The sequence below is a fragment of the Diadema antillarum genome, unplaced genomic scaffold (assembly GCF_040938485.1).
Source record: "Diadema antillarum isolate AM-2024a unplaced genomic scaffold, OU_Dant_1.0 scf00000057, whole genome shotgun sequence".
NCBI lineage: Eukaryota > Metazoa > Echinodermata > Echinoidea > Diadematoida > Diadematidae > Diadema > Diadema antillarum.
Window position 1 is genome coordinate 1,561,688 of NW_027270946.1, and position 16,836 is coordinate 1,578,523.

Consider the following 16,836-nt stretch of genomic DNA (forward strand, 5'->3'; position numbering starts at 1 on the left):
TCTTGTGGACGTGGTCTATGACAAGGCGTCACAATTCGTCACATACAATAGGATAATTTCGTTGAGAACTATTGTTTACAAACAGTGATGATACACGTGCTTTTTCGTCATGCAGTGGTCGGAACGCCTACATGATGAATATTCAGTATGATTTCAATATTTATGAAGCTACGGCCACATTGTGATTGGTTACACCTGGAAGACTACAGCGACGTGGCGCTCAGGGCGCGCTCCTCATTTGGTATGTATTTTCTGACACCCCCATCCTGCCGCACTGATTTTTATGAAATTCTGAGATCATATACCAAGAGAGTTGATGTGATAGAGTACATGATCGAAAATTCTATGACAGGAGACCAGTTTACTTGAACCGAAGGCAAATTACAACACTTTTTTGTTTCTAGATTTGCGAATAAAACATCAAACTACATTTTGTGCGTAGTGCATAACACTCCATTTTGCGTGATGCGCCCCGTATTACCACGGCGCGGAGTAGAAATGCAAATTCAACGGCACATGTGTTGCGTAAGCAAATTGTAAAACTGTCGCGACAGCATTGTCGCCTGCAGACGCTCCGCCCCAGCGATCTTCCTGTTCTGGCAGCGACGATTCCCTCTGTGTGCGTCGCTTCACGTTTCACGCGCTCTCTCAATCTCTACTGTCGTTCATTGGTTTGGTGAAGCTTGTGAAGGGAGAACGGCAAAAATAGCGGTTCGTCTTCGCTTCGGCATTCAGACAGATTTTCCCCAAAATTGACCGGACCGTCCCTAGACTACGGCCCATATAGCGCCATGGAGGGGTTCCTAGGTGAAGAGAGAGTTTTTGACTGCGGAGAAACTGATTTCAAGGACATTTTGGACTCGGATGTGTTTCACAATGTGGTAAGATTCCTAGAATTATCGGACTTGTCACATGTTTGCCGTCCATAGTAGGGTACTGTTCTCGTTCGATCCGTCCAATATGTTGATCAAAAGAAGGCGCCTCCTTGCGCAGAAATGTAAGTTATGTTGACATTGATGATGATAAAGAGTGATTTTTGTTTATCAAGTATAACAAGATGTGATGCTATTATGTGTACAGTAGAATTATCGTTATCTTAGATCTCCCTGGTGACGAGAACAAACCACGCTCAGAACAGTCGCTGCTGATGATGAGACGGACTATTTGTCCAATCAGCTGTTTCAGGTGGGATGGGCCGGTCTATTATAGTTGCTAAGTTCGCCGGTCACATGTTCCCTCATAGCACCGATACTGCGTATGCCGTGTGTACTTAGTATTCCATTCATTGAAACAGGGAGGTGGAAAAAAATCATATTGTTGCTCCCGTATCAGGACACGAGAAGGGGGTTATGTATCGATTTCTGGTTGGGTGCGATGTGTGTTCCTACCATGCTAGATACAACTGCTCTCTAACGGCCCTGTTTTCAGTTTAAATTACAGTGTATGTGCAATGTCTGACGTGAAAAGCATGTCTGATTAAATTAGGTCCACCCTGGTCTGTGGCCCACAATTCAGCATATTCAGTAGGGTTTTCTGGTCTTGTTGCAGCACAATAAACTCAATCATGTTCAATATCAATAAGATACTATTACAAGTATCTTTGCTTGAGACCTTCAAAGACACTGCTGTGAGCATGATTTATCCCCAATTGCCCTTCTATAAGAGAAATCACAGCAAGATTGACTGAAGGCAATACATGTACATCTAGCATAGCTACCACCTGATGCCCAAGTTGTTCCACTGCACTGTTGTGTGTCCAGTTTGCTGTGCGATGAAGTGCATGTGTGTGTGTTTGTGACTGTGTACTACTACTATACTGTAATACCATTTTTTTTTTTACCAATATGTATTGCATGGTAATTATTTAAATCTGCAGAATTACAATATACTTTGAATTCGATGCACACTTCTACAGATTACAGGTCCACTAAGGGTGAACATGCTGTAGTGTTGCTAATGTTCTATAAACTGTAGAGGAACAGAGCAAAGCAAACAGAGGAAGATGTCACAGTCTTGTGTTTGTTTTGCATTTTCTGAAACTTCTGCTGTAGGCCTATCCATTATTTTTCATCTGAACATGCAGGATGCATGCTTTTACTATGGGTGTGTTGTACAAATAACATCTCCCAGTCACATTATGGAGTCTGATTGTAGGCCTATACATCAATTTGATTAGCTCATTTAGTTCCCATGGCAACATGGTAGTTTCTGGCAATATGTTTTGGATTTCAAGATCTTGGTCCTGAAAGTGTCAGTCCAGTTTGCAAATTATTGTTGCATTGCTTTTTAAAGGTGAACAGCAGCTAGGATTACAATATTTCTAAAGGCACAACATAGATATCATGTCTCTTATTGCTCTAGTGTGACATCCCACCCCACCCCCTTCTACTGCTGTGTATCTGTTTGATTCTGTTGTGATGTCATCTCACTGAATGTAAAGGTCATGTTCAGCCAAAGGAGCTAGCTCCATAGTCGATACAGCTGCATGATGTTGTGGGTTTTTTTTCTATCTCTCTAACCCACTGTGATGTCAGTACTTCAAATAGTTGTATAGGTTTTGCTGCAGACAGACAGTTAAGGACTGTCTAGAGAAGGTGTCTGGAATCCATATGGTTTCCTGTTATGTCTGAATATGCTCCTCTTTTTCTCTACCCCCCCCCCCCAAAAAAAAATGCACCAGCAAATTTTCCCAAGAGTGACAAGGCTTCCGAAACTCTACGTCATTCCTTGAGAATTCTTACTCTGTGCTACCTCCTCCTCCTCCGCCAGTTCTTCCTACATATCACACCTGACCTTGATGACCTCGTGGAATAAAATTTTCAGGCTAAAGAGTCTCAGGGGTCCACTTGCTCTCAGCCAATCAGCTGCAGGTTTTATAGAGCACTTCACAAGAAAAAATGCAGATACAGTATTTTTTGCCATCATACATGTACATACATGCAGTTTTCATAAATAATCAGAGAAAAACAGTGCTGTTTGTTGCATGGTACCGAAATATGCATCATTTGGAGTTATGCAGGCTTTTGTGCAAATTTTATGAAGTTGAATGTTATCTCACAAAGAAAGCAATACAATATGAGGATACTCAGACATGTTTGGTCGGCTGCATCTGAATTTGTTGTGTCTTTGTTCCAATTTTTGAATATTGCTTTGCTGTTTTTATTTTCTCTCAATGAAAACTCGTCACAGGACGTGCTTGTTCTTTCCTCAGGAAACTAAACAGAGGTTGCTCAAGGTTTCCCCATACATGAGTAATCATGGGGAAAGGGTGTTTGTAGTATAACATGCACTGTAAGTCAGTTCAACACAACTACAAGCCACCTATGAGGACAAAAATGAATACATCACAACCATGAAAAGCAATGTTTAAATACAGTACCTGTAGTGTACTACAAGCTGTACATATCCAATATGTACCCAGTATGTGGGGAGACGACCTGCACACGAATCACATTATAAGGTCAAGGTCAACATATTTGCACAAACAATCTTCATAAAATATTAGACTTTTTCTCTCAATTTTTTTTTCTTTAAACAAAAAAATGCATTGATGTGACTGAACTGCGTACTTTATCAAATAGATGACACAGTGGAGTTCCTATAAAGGGATTGACCTTTAATGCTCTATTTAAATTTAGAAGTCTTGATCTTGTTTCACATGGTCTTATGAACTTTGACATCACTTCCTGTAAGTATTAAGGGTAGGCCTATATAATACATAACCAACAACCTGTGCATATTTATTGTTTACTCTTCTGTGTAAGATTTCCTTAAACTGTTCAACTGTCCAATCATTTCCTTTAAATGAAGATAAAGCGGGTTAAAAAAATAACAATTTCCTGTCTCATCTTATGAAGATGAAGCAATCAATTTGTGATAAAACATGGTTTAGTTTTACAATAGAGAGAAGAATGTACATACACAATTCCTTCAGCACCCTTTTTAACAGGTATTTCTAGAAATTTCCATTATACATTGCATTTGTGTATAAATGTACCAAAAAAAAAAAAACCACACAACAACACACACACATACTCACTCTTACTCATACATTGTACATTTATACATGAATGCGTGCACGCATGCACACATACACCAGGGAGGTGGGAAGAGATTCCACCTCCCTGCATACACGCATGTATACCAATACACACTGACACAGTTTGAACACAAAATTTGTCATACAGGGCTGAAGTTTCAGACTATTTATATGGGACAGATGGTGCAGTAAGTTTCCTTCCCAGCATTTGATATGATATTGAAAGTATGGTTTCCGGGTAACGCACAGGTCAAACAGAAAAGTTGGTCACTCCCACTCAATGCTACATCCTTTAACACCTGTCTGCTGACCAACACATTTCCAGTGTATTACACATTGTGATTCCAGTGGGCTTTACCATGATATGATAAGCTATTCCTCTTGCACAGTTTTTTGATTAATACACTGTAGCTTGTTGGTCCTGAAGGCCAACTTTGTGTTTCAGGCAAGTTTAGAATCATGGATAGTAATGGTTTTCTGTACTGCTTGTTCTGGCACTTTTGAAGTTAGAATCACACCTGTTCTGGCAATGCAGTGAAGTAATCAAGATAGGATACATCAAAAGTTTAAAGATAACTGACTCTTGCAACAAAGGCCCTTGACCAGTGGCTGCCGTTGTGGACAGGAAATGCTGATGTCTGACTTGTTGCAGTGATATTGGAAGTCCATGGATTAGGCGACCAAACCACCACAACAAAGAGCAGGTCATGCAATTTATAGGCCTTTAGGAGGAAGGAAGTTAATGAACCTAAGCATTGTAACAACCCTTTATATATCGTGGGGGTGGGGGGGGGGGGGGATAAGGAAGAGGTTGTGATGGAATCAGTGCAAGGAAGATAGCCTCCACAAATGATGTGTTCACTCTTGTATTACAGCAAATGTGAAGCAATTTATTGCTGTTATTTCAACAGAGTTTTGTTTTTTAATTGATGGCTGAATGAATCATGTTCTGGTGTGATCAAACATCAGCAGCATCCTTTTGGCGTGGGGTGTGAAAGTGTCTTTGTGCTATGAATTTTGTCAAACTGCAGTGAGATCCCTCATGATCATGGGTACTGACGTAATAGTTGCACCCTTCAGACAAGTCCTTTGACAATTTGTACTTGTATTTAGATGACTGTGATCATCTGATATCTGCAAATTTTATCCATTGTTGCAGGAAGATTAGGGCCTATAGTTTGATGCAACACAAGATGTGGTGTAGGGTGCAGATGCTGTGGCCATTTGAAGCGAAGTATACACAGCATTTGTTTTCGTAGAGAACTCTGTGGAAGGAAATATCAATTATCTTACATCGAAAGCAGTGATACGATATCATGGGGACAGTATTTGATATCAGATAATACCAGAGAAGCATGTTGGCTTACAATGAATATTGGGATTCTTTGTAAAAGAATCGGTCCTCGAAATGGTGAAGTGAGGTTGAAGACTCTGACTACCACGCCCAGGCAGCACAATTGGTGCTCAAACACACGGTGTCGTGTTGGCGATGGTGCGTGAAAGCTCTCTCAGCTCAGAAGCAAGAGATTCATGTGCACTCAACATGCTGATGTAATTGCTAAGCCCTGAAAAAAAAATCTTTGCTGGTGAAAGCAAGGACATTGACAAACATAAGTTTGTTTTTTAAGTGCAGGATAAGTGATTTTGTGAACACAACTGCAGCCTATATTCCTGTGAAAGATAAAGAAAGTGTCTTTAAAGTGTTCAGTGAAGAGTAACTAAAGGAGGTTGGAGTGTGAGAGCAGAGCAGAGGGGGTAGAAGAGTTATTTTAATAATTTTCAACCTTAGAAAAGAAATTGTAGGTAGTTCATCATCATTGCTGAATATGAAGTTTATAAACCTCAAGACCTAGCTAGTAAGGAGTATTCAAGGGCAAAAACAAAAAGAAACATGGTATTTCTTTTGAGAAATGAAGAATGATTGACTACTGAAAAGAAGAGTTTTGGTGAATGGAAAAAAATCCCTCATGATAAAATGGGAAACACCCTTTTTGCTATTCCTACATATAGATATCTAATGTAAGTCAGGGATTTGAAATCATGATAATTACAGTGATAAAGCTTGATATCTCTCTGTAATAAAACACTGCCTATTGGTAATTTTGTGGATGGGCCTATAGCTGCCTTCTTGGCTCTGCTTTGATAACTACCCAGTATTGAGCAGGAAGAGTTGCGCAAGATGCCAGTGAACACGTGCTTTCCACTATTCCTTCGAGTGCACCTTAGCGTTTTCAAGTGGCCAAAGTATAACATCCAGTCACCTTCTACAAGCGGTGCCACATCTATTTGAGGGACAATGCATAGTCGCCTCTGTTCAACCTGTATGATATATTTGTCCTCTGCCTATCTCTCTCTCTCACACACATTTGTTCATTTGGGTGTTTTCCCAAGTTGTGTGCTGCTTTCAAATCTTCTTTTGTTGCCAGCATTGGTCACCCTCTGCCAAGTCTTTTCATAGTGGAATGCAGGGATTTGCAAGGTCCCACCCATCTTCTTCCAGTCCATGACTACTCAAGCGGAACTCCCCGTGACACGCCTTGTGCAACAGGTAGCAGGCATGCCATCAACGACAAAACACCACGCTGCCGGTCATCAGAATCATTCAGCGCATTGTATTCATGGACCAGTTATTAGATATGTGTGAAGTATTATGACGCAGTTCAGTGGGGAAAAGAAATAGGAAATACTTCTTTGGGATATGTTCAGATTGTAAAGAAATACCAGTACATTGTGAAACAGGGAGTGTTGGCTTGAAATTGATTCCATTCCAAAAATCCAATATTCTGGCCCAAACATCTGGCGCTGCTAAGGCCCCAGATTGAACCACACTGTTAATGGCTGAAGTACGTCATAGTTTGGAACCTCCTGTTTGTGTGTATTCTTGTGTCAATAGGGAATAATTTGCACACGCCAAGCTGACGTCACATGTTTCAAGCAATATACAATATTGTAAAGTCTCCCATGTATGATGGGGTCAGGTTGGAACATATGTTTTGAATGATAACCATATTATATCATTTCCCCAGCTGTATATTATGTGTAAAGTTTGAATTCCAAGCCCCTGTTGTCATTTTTTTTTTTTTTTTTTTTTTTTTTGGGGGGGGGGGGTCTTTTTTAACCAAGATTCACACTGTAGTTCAAAAGGGACTCATTTTGTTTCCACCCATGAGGGTCTTGCAGCTGGAATTAAAATTTAGTTTTTTTGTTTTTTTGTTTGTTTTTTTTAACATAGGCCCTATATGGCCTACATTGTAAGGTTAGGTGTCAGTAATGGACAATGGAAATGTATCCCAAATTATTCAGTGCATCTGATGTTTGATTAAACTTTTCTTACAGAATGTGATCATAAGAGCAAACTATGCATTTTGATATTGAGTATGGTCAACCACCATATTTTCAGTTGTCAAAATTATGAAACAGAATGATTACCAGTAGGCTACTCTTTGCTTTTGTGAAAAAGCCATGCTATCAAACACTTATCAGTTACAGCACAGATTTAGTGGAGGAGGCACTTGTATCATTTGCTTTGAAGATTCCCCACATCTCTTCCCCCTTTAACAATGTGGAAAGAATAAGTTGTCAGAAACAATGATGAGATAATCGTCCAAAGTACAACAGTTTGTATGTGTGTGTGTGGGGGGGGGGGTGGGTGGGGGTGAAGAGACAATGCAATGATACCTGAAAAGGTTGGTGGCATGCCAGATTGTGAGTTTTAAGGCCACAGATCTGGCTTGATGTTAATACTGATAATGTGACAAATTTGTGGACGTTGACCCATTGCGGTGTCCTCACGTTATCATTCGTGCTGGCCTGCAGGACCTGGAAAAACAATGGGGGACTCGGATCATCAGGGACACTGATGCACAGGGTGTATGTAGATATTGAAATCTTAACATTCCCCTTCATGAGAAGTCATTGGCGCATTAACGACACATTTGTATCATATGTGTGAGCAAGCGAGACAAAGGAGCAATGAAACAAAATGTGTCTGATACGTTTAAAAAGTTCTAACTGTAATAAATGCTGGTATAGGTCATGAATCATGTGACATTAAGCAGGCATCTGGGAGTATTTGTCTCATGTCCCCTGGTCTTATCATGACTTGTGTAATAAAGTAATAACAGAGAATATATTGTCGTCAATTCTCAGAACCATTACTGCAAAATGGCTCTGATATCTGACAAGCACATGAAAATTGCTTGTCATAGCAAAGGAATAGTGTTAGTGTCCTTATGCCAAATAATGTAGTGTGGTTGGGCATACACTGTAGTATATGCATCAGTCTCATTTTAGCAGCAGAGTGTAAAACCATGTACAAACATGTCTAAAATACCAAACTTGATTGATTAACCCACCGCAAAGATCTTGACTTGCTGTAATCAGTTTTCACCATTTAATTAGTGAGAGAAATTTTGTTTCATCAAGGTTATTATATTGAATATAAAGAATGACCATCCTTCAACAGACGATCATCAAAGTTGATCATTTGAACACGGCCAATTCCAAATATTGTCTGTTGTTTGTACAATACATTATATATTGAGATTTGAAAATGTTGTTACGATCACTGTTGCTGTTGTGAGTATTATCTATGACTGATGTTGCAGACTTTACGAGGCCAATTGCCAAACTGAATCTGCGAAATTATGTGAGGAAATATACCAACAGACTCTGTAACTTGCTAAATGGATTTTTAAGAATATCTGAGGTGGAAAGTTATTTTGTGTAGTCTTCAGTCACCAGCAATTTGAATTTAGAGAGATATTGAAATGGAGTGGGACCTTCCCGACTTCTTGCTTGACAAGCAAGTAAAAAGAATAATGAAATCAGTGCTGGATGTGGAGAGTGTTCTAAATCTTGCAAGGGTCGAGAACACTTTGAAGAACGTTTTTCAGTTCTCCTTCATCTCTTTTGAGGGAGCGCATTTGGAAAGATAACACCAAACTGACGCTTTAAGATTATTTACTTGCCAAGGTAATATTTGCACATCCCTTCTCTCCTTTCCTCCACAACGTTAGAACTTCTATTCTATTACAGCGGCATGTATCATAAACTAGACTATTTGACCTTATGTCACTTGTAGCTGACAAATCCATGGGCTTGATTGTGTACTTTCCTGGAGATCTTGAAAAGTTCAAGTTGGAAGGCAGTTCAGGAATGTGAACTGCTTGTTCAAGGGTTGTTTTGATATCTGTTTTTTTTTCTCCCTTGTACGCTGTATACTAAATTCTCAAGAAGGTATGTACTGTTTGAGATCCTGTCATCAGAAAACTCCAAACAGGCACTGCTTGTGTGAAATTATTGCTTGAAATGGCTTGTCTGTGATTGCTTTACTACTAGACTTACACCAGCAAGTGTTTACAATTTGCAGGGTGAGTGGGCTGCAGTCATCAAATGTTTTTGATGGAAGCGTTGTGTAGGAGTTTTGAAGTTCACAGTCTGGTCTTCACAGTAAATGGCTTCCAAATGTCAACCGCAGACTACAAACAAATCACAGATCTTGATCTTGGCATTACCAAAGCTGCTCCATAACACCAAGTAAAAAAGGAAAAGAGAAAAGGAGATGTCACCATTATCAGAGTGCCATTCATGGTCTGTTCACAGAACAAGTGGCTCAGTTGTAAGTAATATAATGAAAAAAATTGTTCTCAAACAAGGACATTACAAAAATATTCCCCCCTCTTGGCTAAAAGGGGGATGTGGCCAAAGGTCCCATATTTTTGCATTTTTACAGACAAGTCCCTATCCTTTCTCTTGCTCGATGTGATAATGAGCTCAACATTCCTTGGGGATGTGAATGTAAAAGGAGGTGTGTAGTGCCTTATAAAGGGAAAGTAGATAGATTCAAACATTTGCATAAATAATGACAGCTAATAAGTTATTCTTTTTTTCTCTATTGCATCTGTCTTTATCGAATTGTACTTGCACTTCCAATTCTTGCCTTCTGTGTTACTCAATTCCAAGGTTTGCTTGTCACTCCAGCACAAAAATTTTCCATAAATCTTTGTTTGGGTACATTTCTGCAAACAAGAGGTACATTTCCCAAGAACGTCTTCTAGTATGACATTCATTCATGGAAGTTCATCTTTGGTTGAGTCAGTCAGATTTGTTGGAAATGGGAGTGAATATCTCTTGTCTTGCGAGAGGGTGGGGGGCTTTAAACCAGAGTGCATGGAGAGGGGCAGGAGAGGGGGTTGAGAGGGCGTGAGGTTAATTCTTTGTGACACCTTGACATTTGGAGGGCACTTTCAGAATAGAAGAGTATGTTCAAGTACATTTTTAGGCTGCTCCCCTCCCTTTCACCTCCCACACTCATGCACTTTCGCAGACTGACACGCCCGCTGCTTCAATGAGAGTGAAACACACACTAACCAAACATAGAAACTGATGCAAAGAACAGATGCAGAATCTATACTCGCACAGACATATGAAAATATATGGATACATAGATGGAGACACCCACGCACATACCCAGACATACATAGTACTTGGGCACAAGCACACACATACTGTAAAACCAGAAATATTCATGGAATACATGATACAGATTTGTATTTGCTATCATAGAAAGCATCTTTTCATTGGTAGAGATCTTACTAAGAAAACATTCTATATTGTAATAAATTGTTGGTCATCCAAAATGAACAGCTCAAAAAAAAATATTTTAGACAAGCCAGGTAGTACAATACCCCACTTTGAATTATGAAATGTGCTGCCATTTAAGATAAAAAAATAGATGATTGAAATATTTTGAGACCACCATTCTTTGCTATAGTAAACCTTCACGTCATACAATTCAGGAAAAGAATGTCATAGATTTTGAGCAGTGACAATGATGAGAATTGGGCTGTCCAAACACATCCTAGTGCTGTGAAATTATGCGTGAAAAGATGAATACATTATGTTCAGATACACATCGACTTTTGGCAAACACTGGAATTTACAGTCTTATTAAGAATAAAATGACAGAGAGATAGGTGTATTTGAGTATTTCTTTCATTTCCCCAATGATTTTCTGCTGACGAGACTCCATAAATTTGTTGACTGTGATGTCTACGCTGTATGATATGGTGATAACACTAACATTCTTGAAATGATAAGGTGCTGTAGCTACAGTATACTTTGTATCTAAAGACATTGGGTAATACATGAACAGTGTGATGATCATGTCATTGTTAGCTGAATACCAAGTAAAGTGAGAGTGAAGTGCATAAAGGCTCTGGCTTTTTAATACCAGGACACTTTCTCTAACCTGCCCTGATTTTCATACATTAAAGGGACTGTACAGTACTGGTTGAGGTAGGGATTCTTGTTTTGAACATTCCTAAGTGAGAAAATGAAAAGCCTCTTATGAAATATGAAAGAGCATGTAATTTTAAGAAGGATTCAACATTTATTTGATGAAAATTGGTTTTCAAATGGCTGAGATATCCAAAAACGTGCTATTAATAAAAGGCGACATGCCCCAACTTTATTAGTATCTCTTTGTTTCACCTTGTTTTTTGATATCTCAGCCATTTCAAAACCGATTTTCATCGAATAAACTTTTGATACCCCTTAGAACTGCATGCTCTTTGATATCTCATAGAGTGGTTTCTGAATATCTCACAAAACGTTAAAAGCTAAATCTTCACCTCGACCAGAACTGTACACACCCTTTAAAAAGATAGTATCAATCTCGGTACAGTTCTCTTTATCTAGGCCTTGCTTGAGAAGCTATGAGATTGTATGGGACACGCTATTGATTCTAAAGTGGCTTTGAGTATCTTTAGAATTTAATCTGTTCTGTATTAAAAGAAGCCTTGTGGTGATATTCTTTGTCCCCCAGTGTCTTCTACCAGTAATGAGGTAGGCCTTCCCTGTCTTTGTCATGGATACCTACCTTTTACTTTCGTCAAAGAGTAGATCTTTTGCTGTCTTTAATCCCCCCCCCCCCCAATCATGGTTTAGTTTTACAGTTAAGATCATGAAAGTATACATTCGCCAAGAGTTAATTGTTTGCCGCACAGTTGGTTTTATCATCCTCTGATCAATGAAGTAAAAGGTAAATCTCTTACCTGTGTAGTGTGTGTATGTGTTTGTGTGTGTGTGTTTGTATGTGTTTGTGATCCGACCCCACCCATCCTCTTTTGTCCAGGTACTTGTCGGGCCACTTGAACTTAGTCACTATTCAGTAAGCACTACCTAAAAAAGAAAGGGAAAAAAGTTCATTGCTCTTAGTGTGGTACCTGTGCTTTCTGGTGGAACAAACAACAACGACAAAAAACTTTTCAAAGATGAGATGCAGGAGTAGTAGTCTTAGCAAAATAATGGCAGGACAAACCTGTGTTCCCAGAGTCCACTCACTGGTCAGTTTACAGAGTCTTTTTTTTTCCTGTGATTAGACAATGGCTTCATGATTTACCCAAGCCTGTGCATTGATAGCCTTGTTTGTATGTATGCCAAATGTCTTTATACTGCTTGAAAGACAATAGAACTTCGAAATGGAGCATGGTAGGCCTATAAGATACACCTGACCCGTTCCCCATCAGGAGCTAATATAGAGTTTTGCATGCTTGGCAGACAACCAATTTACATGTTGTGGCATGGGGTGTACAAAATTTAGCTTCATTCTCTATAGAGGAATGTCAGGGCTTCTTTTGAAGGACGTGTGTAAGTGTAACAATGTACCCGAGGCCTTCTCCTCTCTATTATAGTCGATGTTTGGCTCCTTGCTGATATCTCTGTTAGTATCCAGAAAATCATATCTGCCATGAAGACAGAAAGGCCTGAACATGTGATTTCTCTTCTTCTTTTTTTTTTTTCCGGGGGGGGGGGGGGGGGGGGGGGGGGAGGGGGGGTGGTGGATGGAGGGGAATTCTCAATTCGATTTTGAAGTTTTTTCTTGGAAAGAATAACAACAAAACTGATGACTTGTGAGCCATTTTAGATTTTCTTATTCTAAATGCAGGCAGATTTTCTCCATATTTATATTCCAGTGCCACTAAATATGGACACACACACACACACATACACACACACGTATACTCACATATCAAATAGGTTTCATAAGAGGCAGAGTGAACAAGCAGCATTATTTAGGCCCCTTAGTAACTGTCAGTCTGTTTCATAATTACTTATTCTGAATGCAGGCAGATTTTCTCCATATTAATATTCCAGTGCCACTAAATATGCGCACACACACACACACACACACCCGTATACTCACATATCTAATAGGTTTTATAAGAGGCAGAGTGAACAAGCAGCATTATTTAGGCCCCTTAGTAACTGTCAGTCTGTTTGATAATTATGATTGCATGTTAGGAAAGCTTTTTGGCAAGCTAATGTTGCTCTTTGGCAATTTATAGTAGCCACTAACTGAGATTAGCCTTTTTGGTATGGATGCTGTTGAATAAAAAAAGTATATGTCACTGCGGAAAAAAGAATGCAAAAAATATGGACTGCTTGACTTCTCGCTTGAGAATGTTGAATATTTGTTTAAAGGGAGTTCACTTCTCTTGTACAGTTGTAAACTTGGGTCTGAAGTTCTACGTGAATGAACAGATGTTTATGGATCTACTGTAATGATTGGAAAAGTTTATTACGCTATGCTTATTGCTGTGTATACGGTCTGACTACTTTGATTTGTCTGTACAGCTATGGTTTGACTTTTGTGTGTTTATATCTTTCCAAATGACTGGGTCCGTAGAATTTATCACAAATAGTAAAAATAGCATTACTTTGTTCTACTTAAAAAAAAACAAAAAAACACACACACACACACACACGCACGCACACACAAAATGATTTTAAAAAAAGACTCTGAGAAAAGTTCTGTGATGAGAAACATTTTTGCCAAATAAGAACAAGATTTTGATAGTCTTGTTTTGGCTACCAGTACTTATAACCGGAAGAAAACTGTGCATGTTGCACATGAGTTTCACATGCCAATAGTTATCTGACATAGTTTTGACAAAACAAAATATGTTGTTACTTTATCAAGTTCATATGATTTATGATATCATGCTGTTGAAATACAGGGTATTGTAGACTGTAATTCATACAAAAAGAATTGATCATATATTTTTTTTTCAACACACGTACATTGTAGGCACCTAATGATTTTAAAATGATTTCTGTGAACTAAATGAGTCTGTGAACTACATGAAATATTCTGTCAGAATATGTAGCCCAAACGTACAGAACTTTTCCTTGGAAAGAGTTCAGTGCCATATATCAAGGCATCTATGTGTGGATGTATGATTCATTTCATGAAATTGAATGCTTGGAAGTACAGTATATCTCCTTCATAATGTAAAACGTATGCATACATATTTCAAAGCCTTCTGCATAAAAGAATTAAATATCATCCTGTGATGGAGTTGGGTACCTCGGATCCTTCATAGGGCAGTGATCTTTCAGCGGTATTTGCCAACATCTAAGCTTGGAAGAGGGTGGCCATCAAGAGAAGAGTACTGCTAATAAGCATCTTTGCTGTCTGAAGAGTGCCGATAATTCAAAGAAAGACCCCTCCTATGGCAGCTCATTTGTGTAGCACTTGTTGCTTGCACCCATAGAAGCGCCCCACCCTTTGATGCCTTGAGTCAACTACTAGCAGTATACATTGTACGTTACTCTGTCATCTTGACCTTTTGTCCAAAAAATAATTTGAAATCTACAGTCCAGGAAAGTTCTTTTGCATTATATATTTATTTATTTGTATTTAATTTTTTGTAGGGGGGGGGGGGGAGGTAATGTGGTCACTTAACTTATAGCCATTCTCCACTCCCAGCTAGCTAAGGACTGAATATAATAGAGTTTACAACATATATATGTATACTGGTATCTTCTAAAGAGATGCTTCAGTTCTTCATCAAGCACAGCTGTTGCCATGGGTCTGAACCCTTGGCTGTAAGGGTCGACTGTTTTCATACAACCGAATTAAATCCCATGTTGGAGCTTACGTTTCTTTCTGTAATTGTCCTAATTCACTTTTCATCATTCTTTACATGGTTGAGTTCATTTGATTGATTTTTTTTTCCAAGTTGTGACTAGATCAGTCCTCTCTTGCTGCATCCCTTAAAGGGATGATACAGTATTGGTGGAGATGAGAATTGGGCTTCTAACTTTTTGCGAAATACCAAGAAAACACTTATGAAATAGTACAGAGCATACCATTTTAAGAGGAATTCAAAGTTTATTTGATGAAAGTCGGGTTTGGAATGACCGAAACATTCAAAAACAAAGTAAAACAAAGCGATCTTAATAATATGTGGGTCCCACACTCATTAGAATCGCTCTGTTTTGGATATTTCAGCTGTTTCAAAACCAATTTTCATCAAATAAATGTTGAATTCCTCATGGAATTACATGCTCTTTCATATTTCATAAGAGGTTTCTCATTATCTCACAAAAAAATGTTAGAAACCTGAAATTAGGTCTCAACCAAAACTATATGATCCCTTTAATTCTAGCTACTGGTAACTTATTGCATAATGGAGAGTATTATGGTTTTAATGATGATTAAACTCCAGTGGAGTGGAAACCAGTGCTTTTATACAAGACTCTGAGATCACCCATGCTTTTACCTGTGCTTGCATATTTTGATTCACCATTTCATCTGTAAGGAATGAAAGGATATTCTTTAAGTGGATTTTCTACTCTGCTTGAATTAGCTAGCTCAGGATCTTACAGAAGTGAATAAGACATTTGCATTACACCTTTCATTAGATTGATTCAGGATAATAGCCACAGGAAATTTGCTGGAACAAAACAGGCCAAAGCAGGTCAAGAGTCACTGACATTTGTTTTCGTATTAACCCATACTGTGCTGCATACTGTGATGCTTACTATATAGTAACTTACAATGATTTTTAGGTCTTATAGAAAAAGGACAATAGTGATGGACATTATTTATGGTGTTTTTGTAGGATCTTTTATGGAGTTTAAGTAAATCGAGTATAGGCCTATAAAGTAGCAGTTCCCAACACAAGTAACTTTATCAGGATTCATCTCCCCACTTCCCACAAAACAAAACAACAACAACAACAACAAAAATCTGCATGCCTTGTGCAAATATAAGGGCTTTTGGGGAAAAAAAAATACTGGAACTGCTTACCTTCAAACACTACAGGAAACTCATATTATCACAACATCATACAGACAATAAGACTCGACCTTGTTCAATGGTATTACATTTTTGACATCAGTCATGGAACATTAGGCCATCTGACAATTGATTTCCATGAAGCAAATATTGTGTGTGTTATGTAGTGTATGTCAAAGTTGCCTCGGCCCACAAACGTATTGCCATAAGTGTATTTTGAAAAGATAAGCTTGAAAAAAAAATTATGCAAATTGGGCATTTTGTGCTTGCAGTCATTGTATTTGTTTCCCAATTTAGATCTGCTGGCAGTTGCACTCAGGGAGGATTGTTTGCTATGTGATATCAGTTTCAGGGAATTGAACAGCTGTGCGAGGGTTGCTCAACAAAAGAGATAAAGCCTTGTGAATCACACACCAGTCCCACACACGCTAAATTGTGATGCAGACATAAAGCACTGTTAGTACCCCCCATTCAGTGTAGAAGGGTAATACCTGGAACCTTGAACTTGTATAAGAATGCTATATAACCTCACTCCAGAGGATTGTAGGGTCTTACAGTGTAAAAAGAATAGTGATGCCATACACAAATAACTAGATCACCAGCTGCTATCAGATAGGCCTTTGTCACAAGCACCAAACATATGGGACATCCATTATTATTCTGTACGATGAATACACAGTGATATGTAGTTGTTTGTTGGAATAGTGAT

At 38.7% G+C, this 16,836-nt stretch overlaps 1 protein-coding gene across 1 annotated transcript in view; it reads left to right on the top strand.

Moving 5' to 3' along the window:
- Positions 1–600: 600 nt before the first annotated feature.
- Positions 601–16,836, top strand: part of LOC139715880 (cyclic AMP-responsive element-binding protein 3-like protein 1) — a 50,954-nt gene continuing 34,718 nt past the window's right edge. The window contains exon 1 of the mRNA XM_071627430.1: positions 601–881. Coding sequence (XP_071483531.1) covers positions 792–881 — 90 coding nt within the window. The 5' untranslated portion in view covers positions 601–791. The remainder of the gene's footprint in view (positions 882–16,836) is intronic.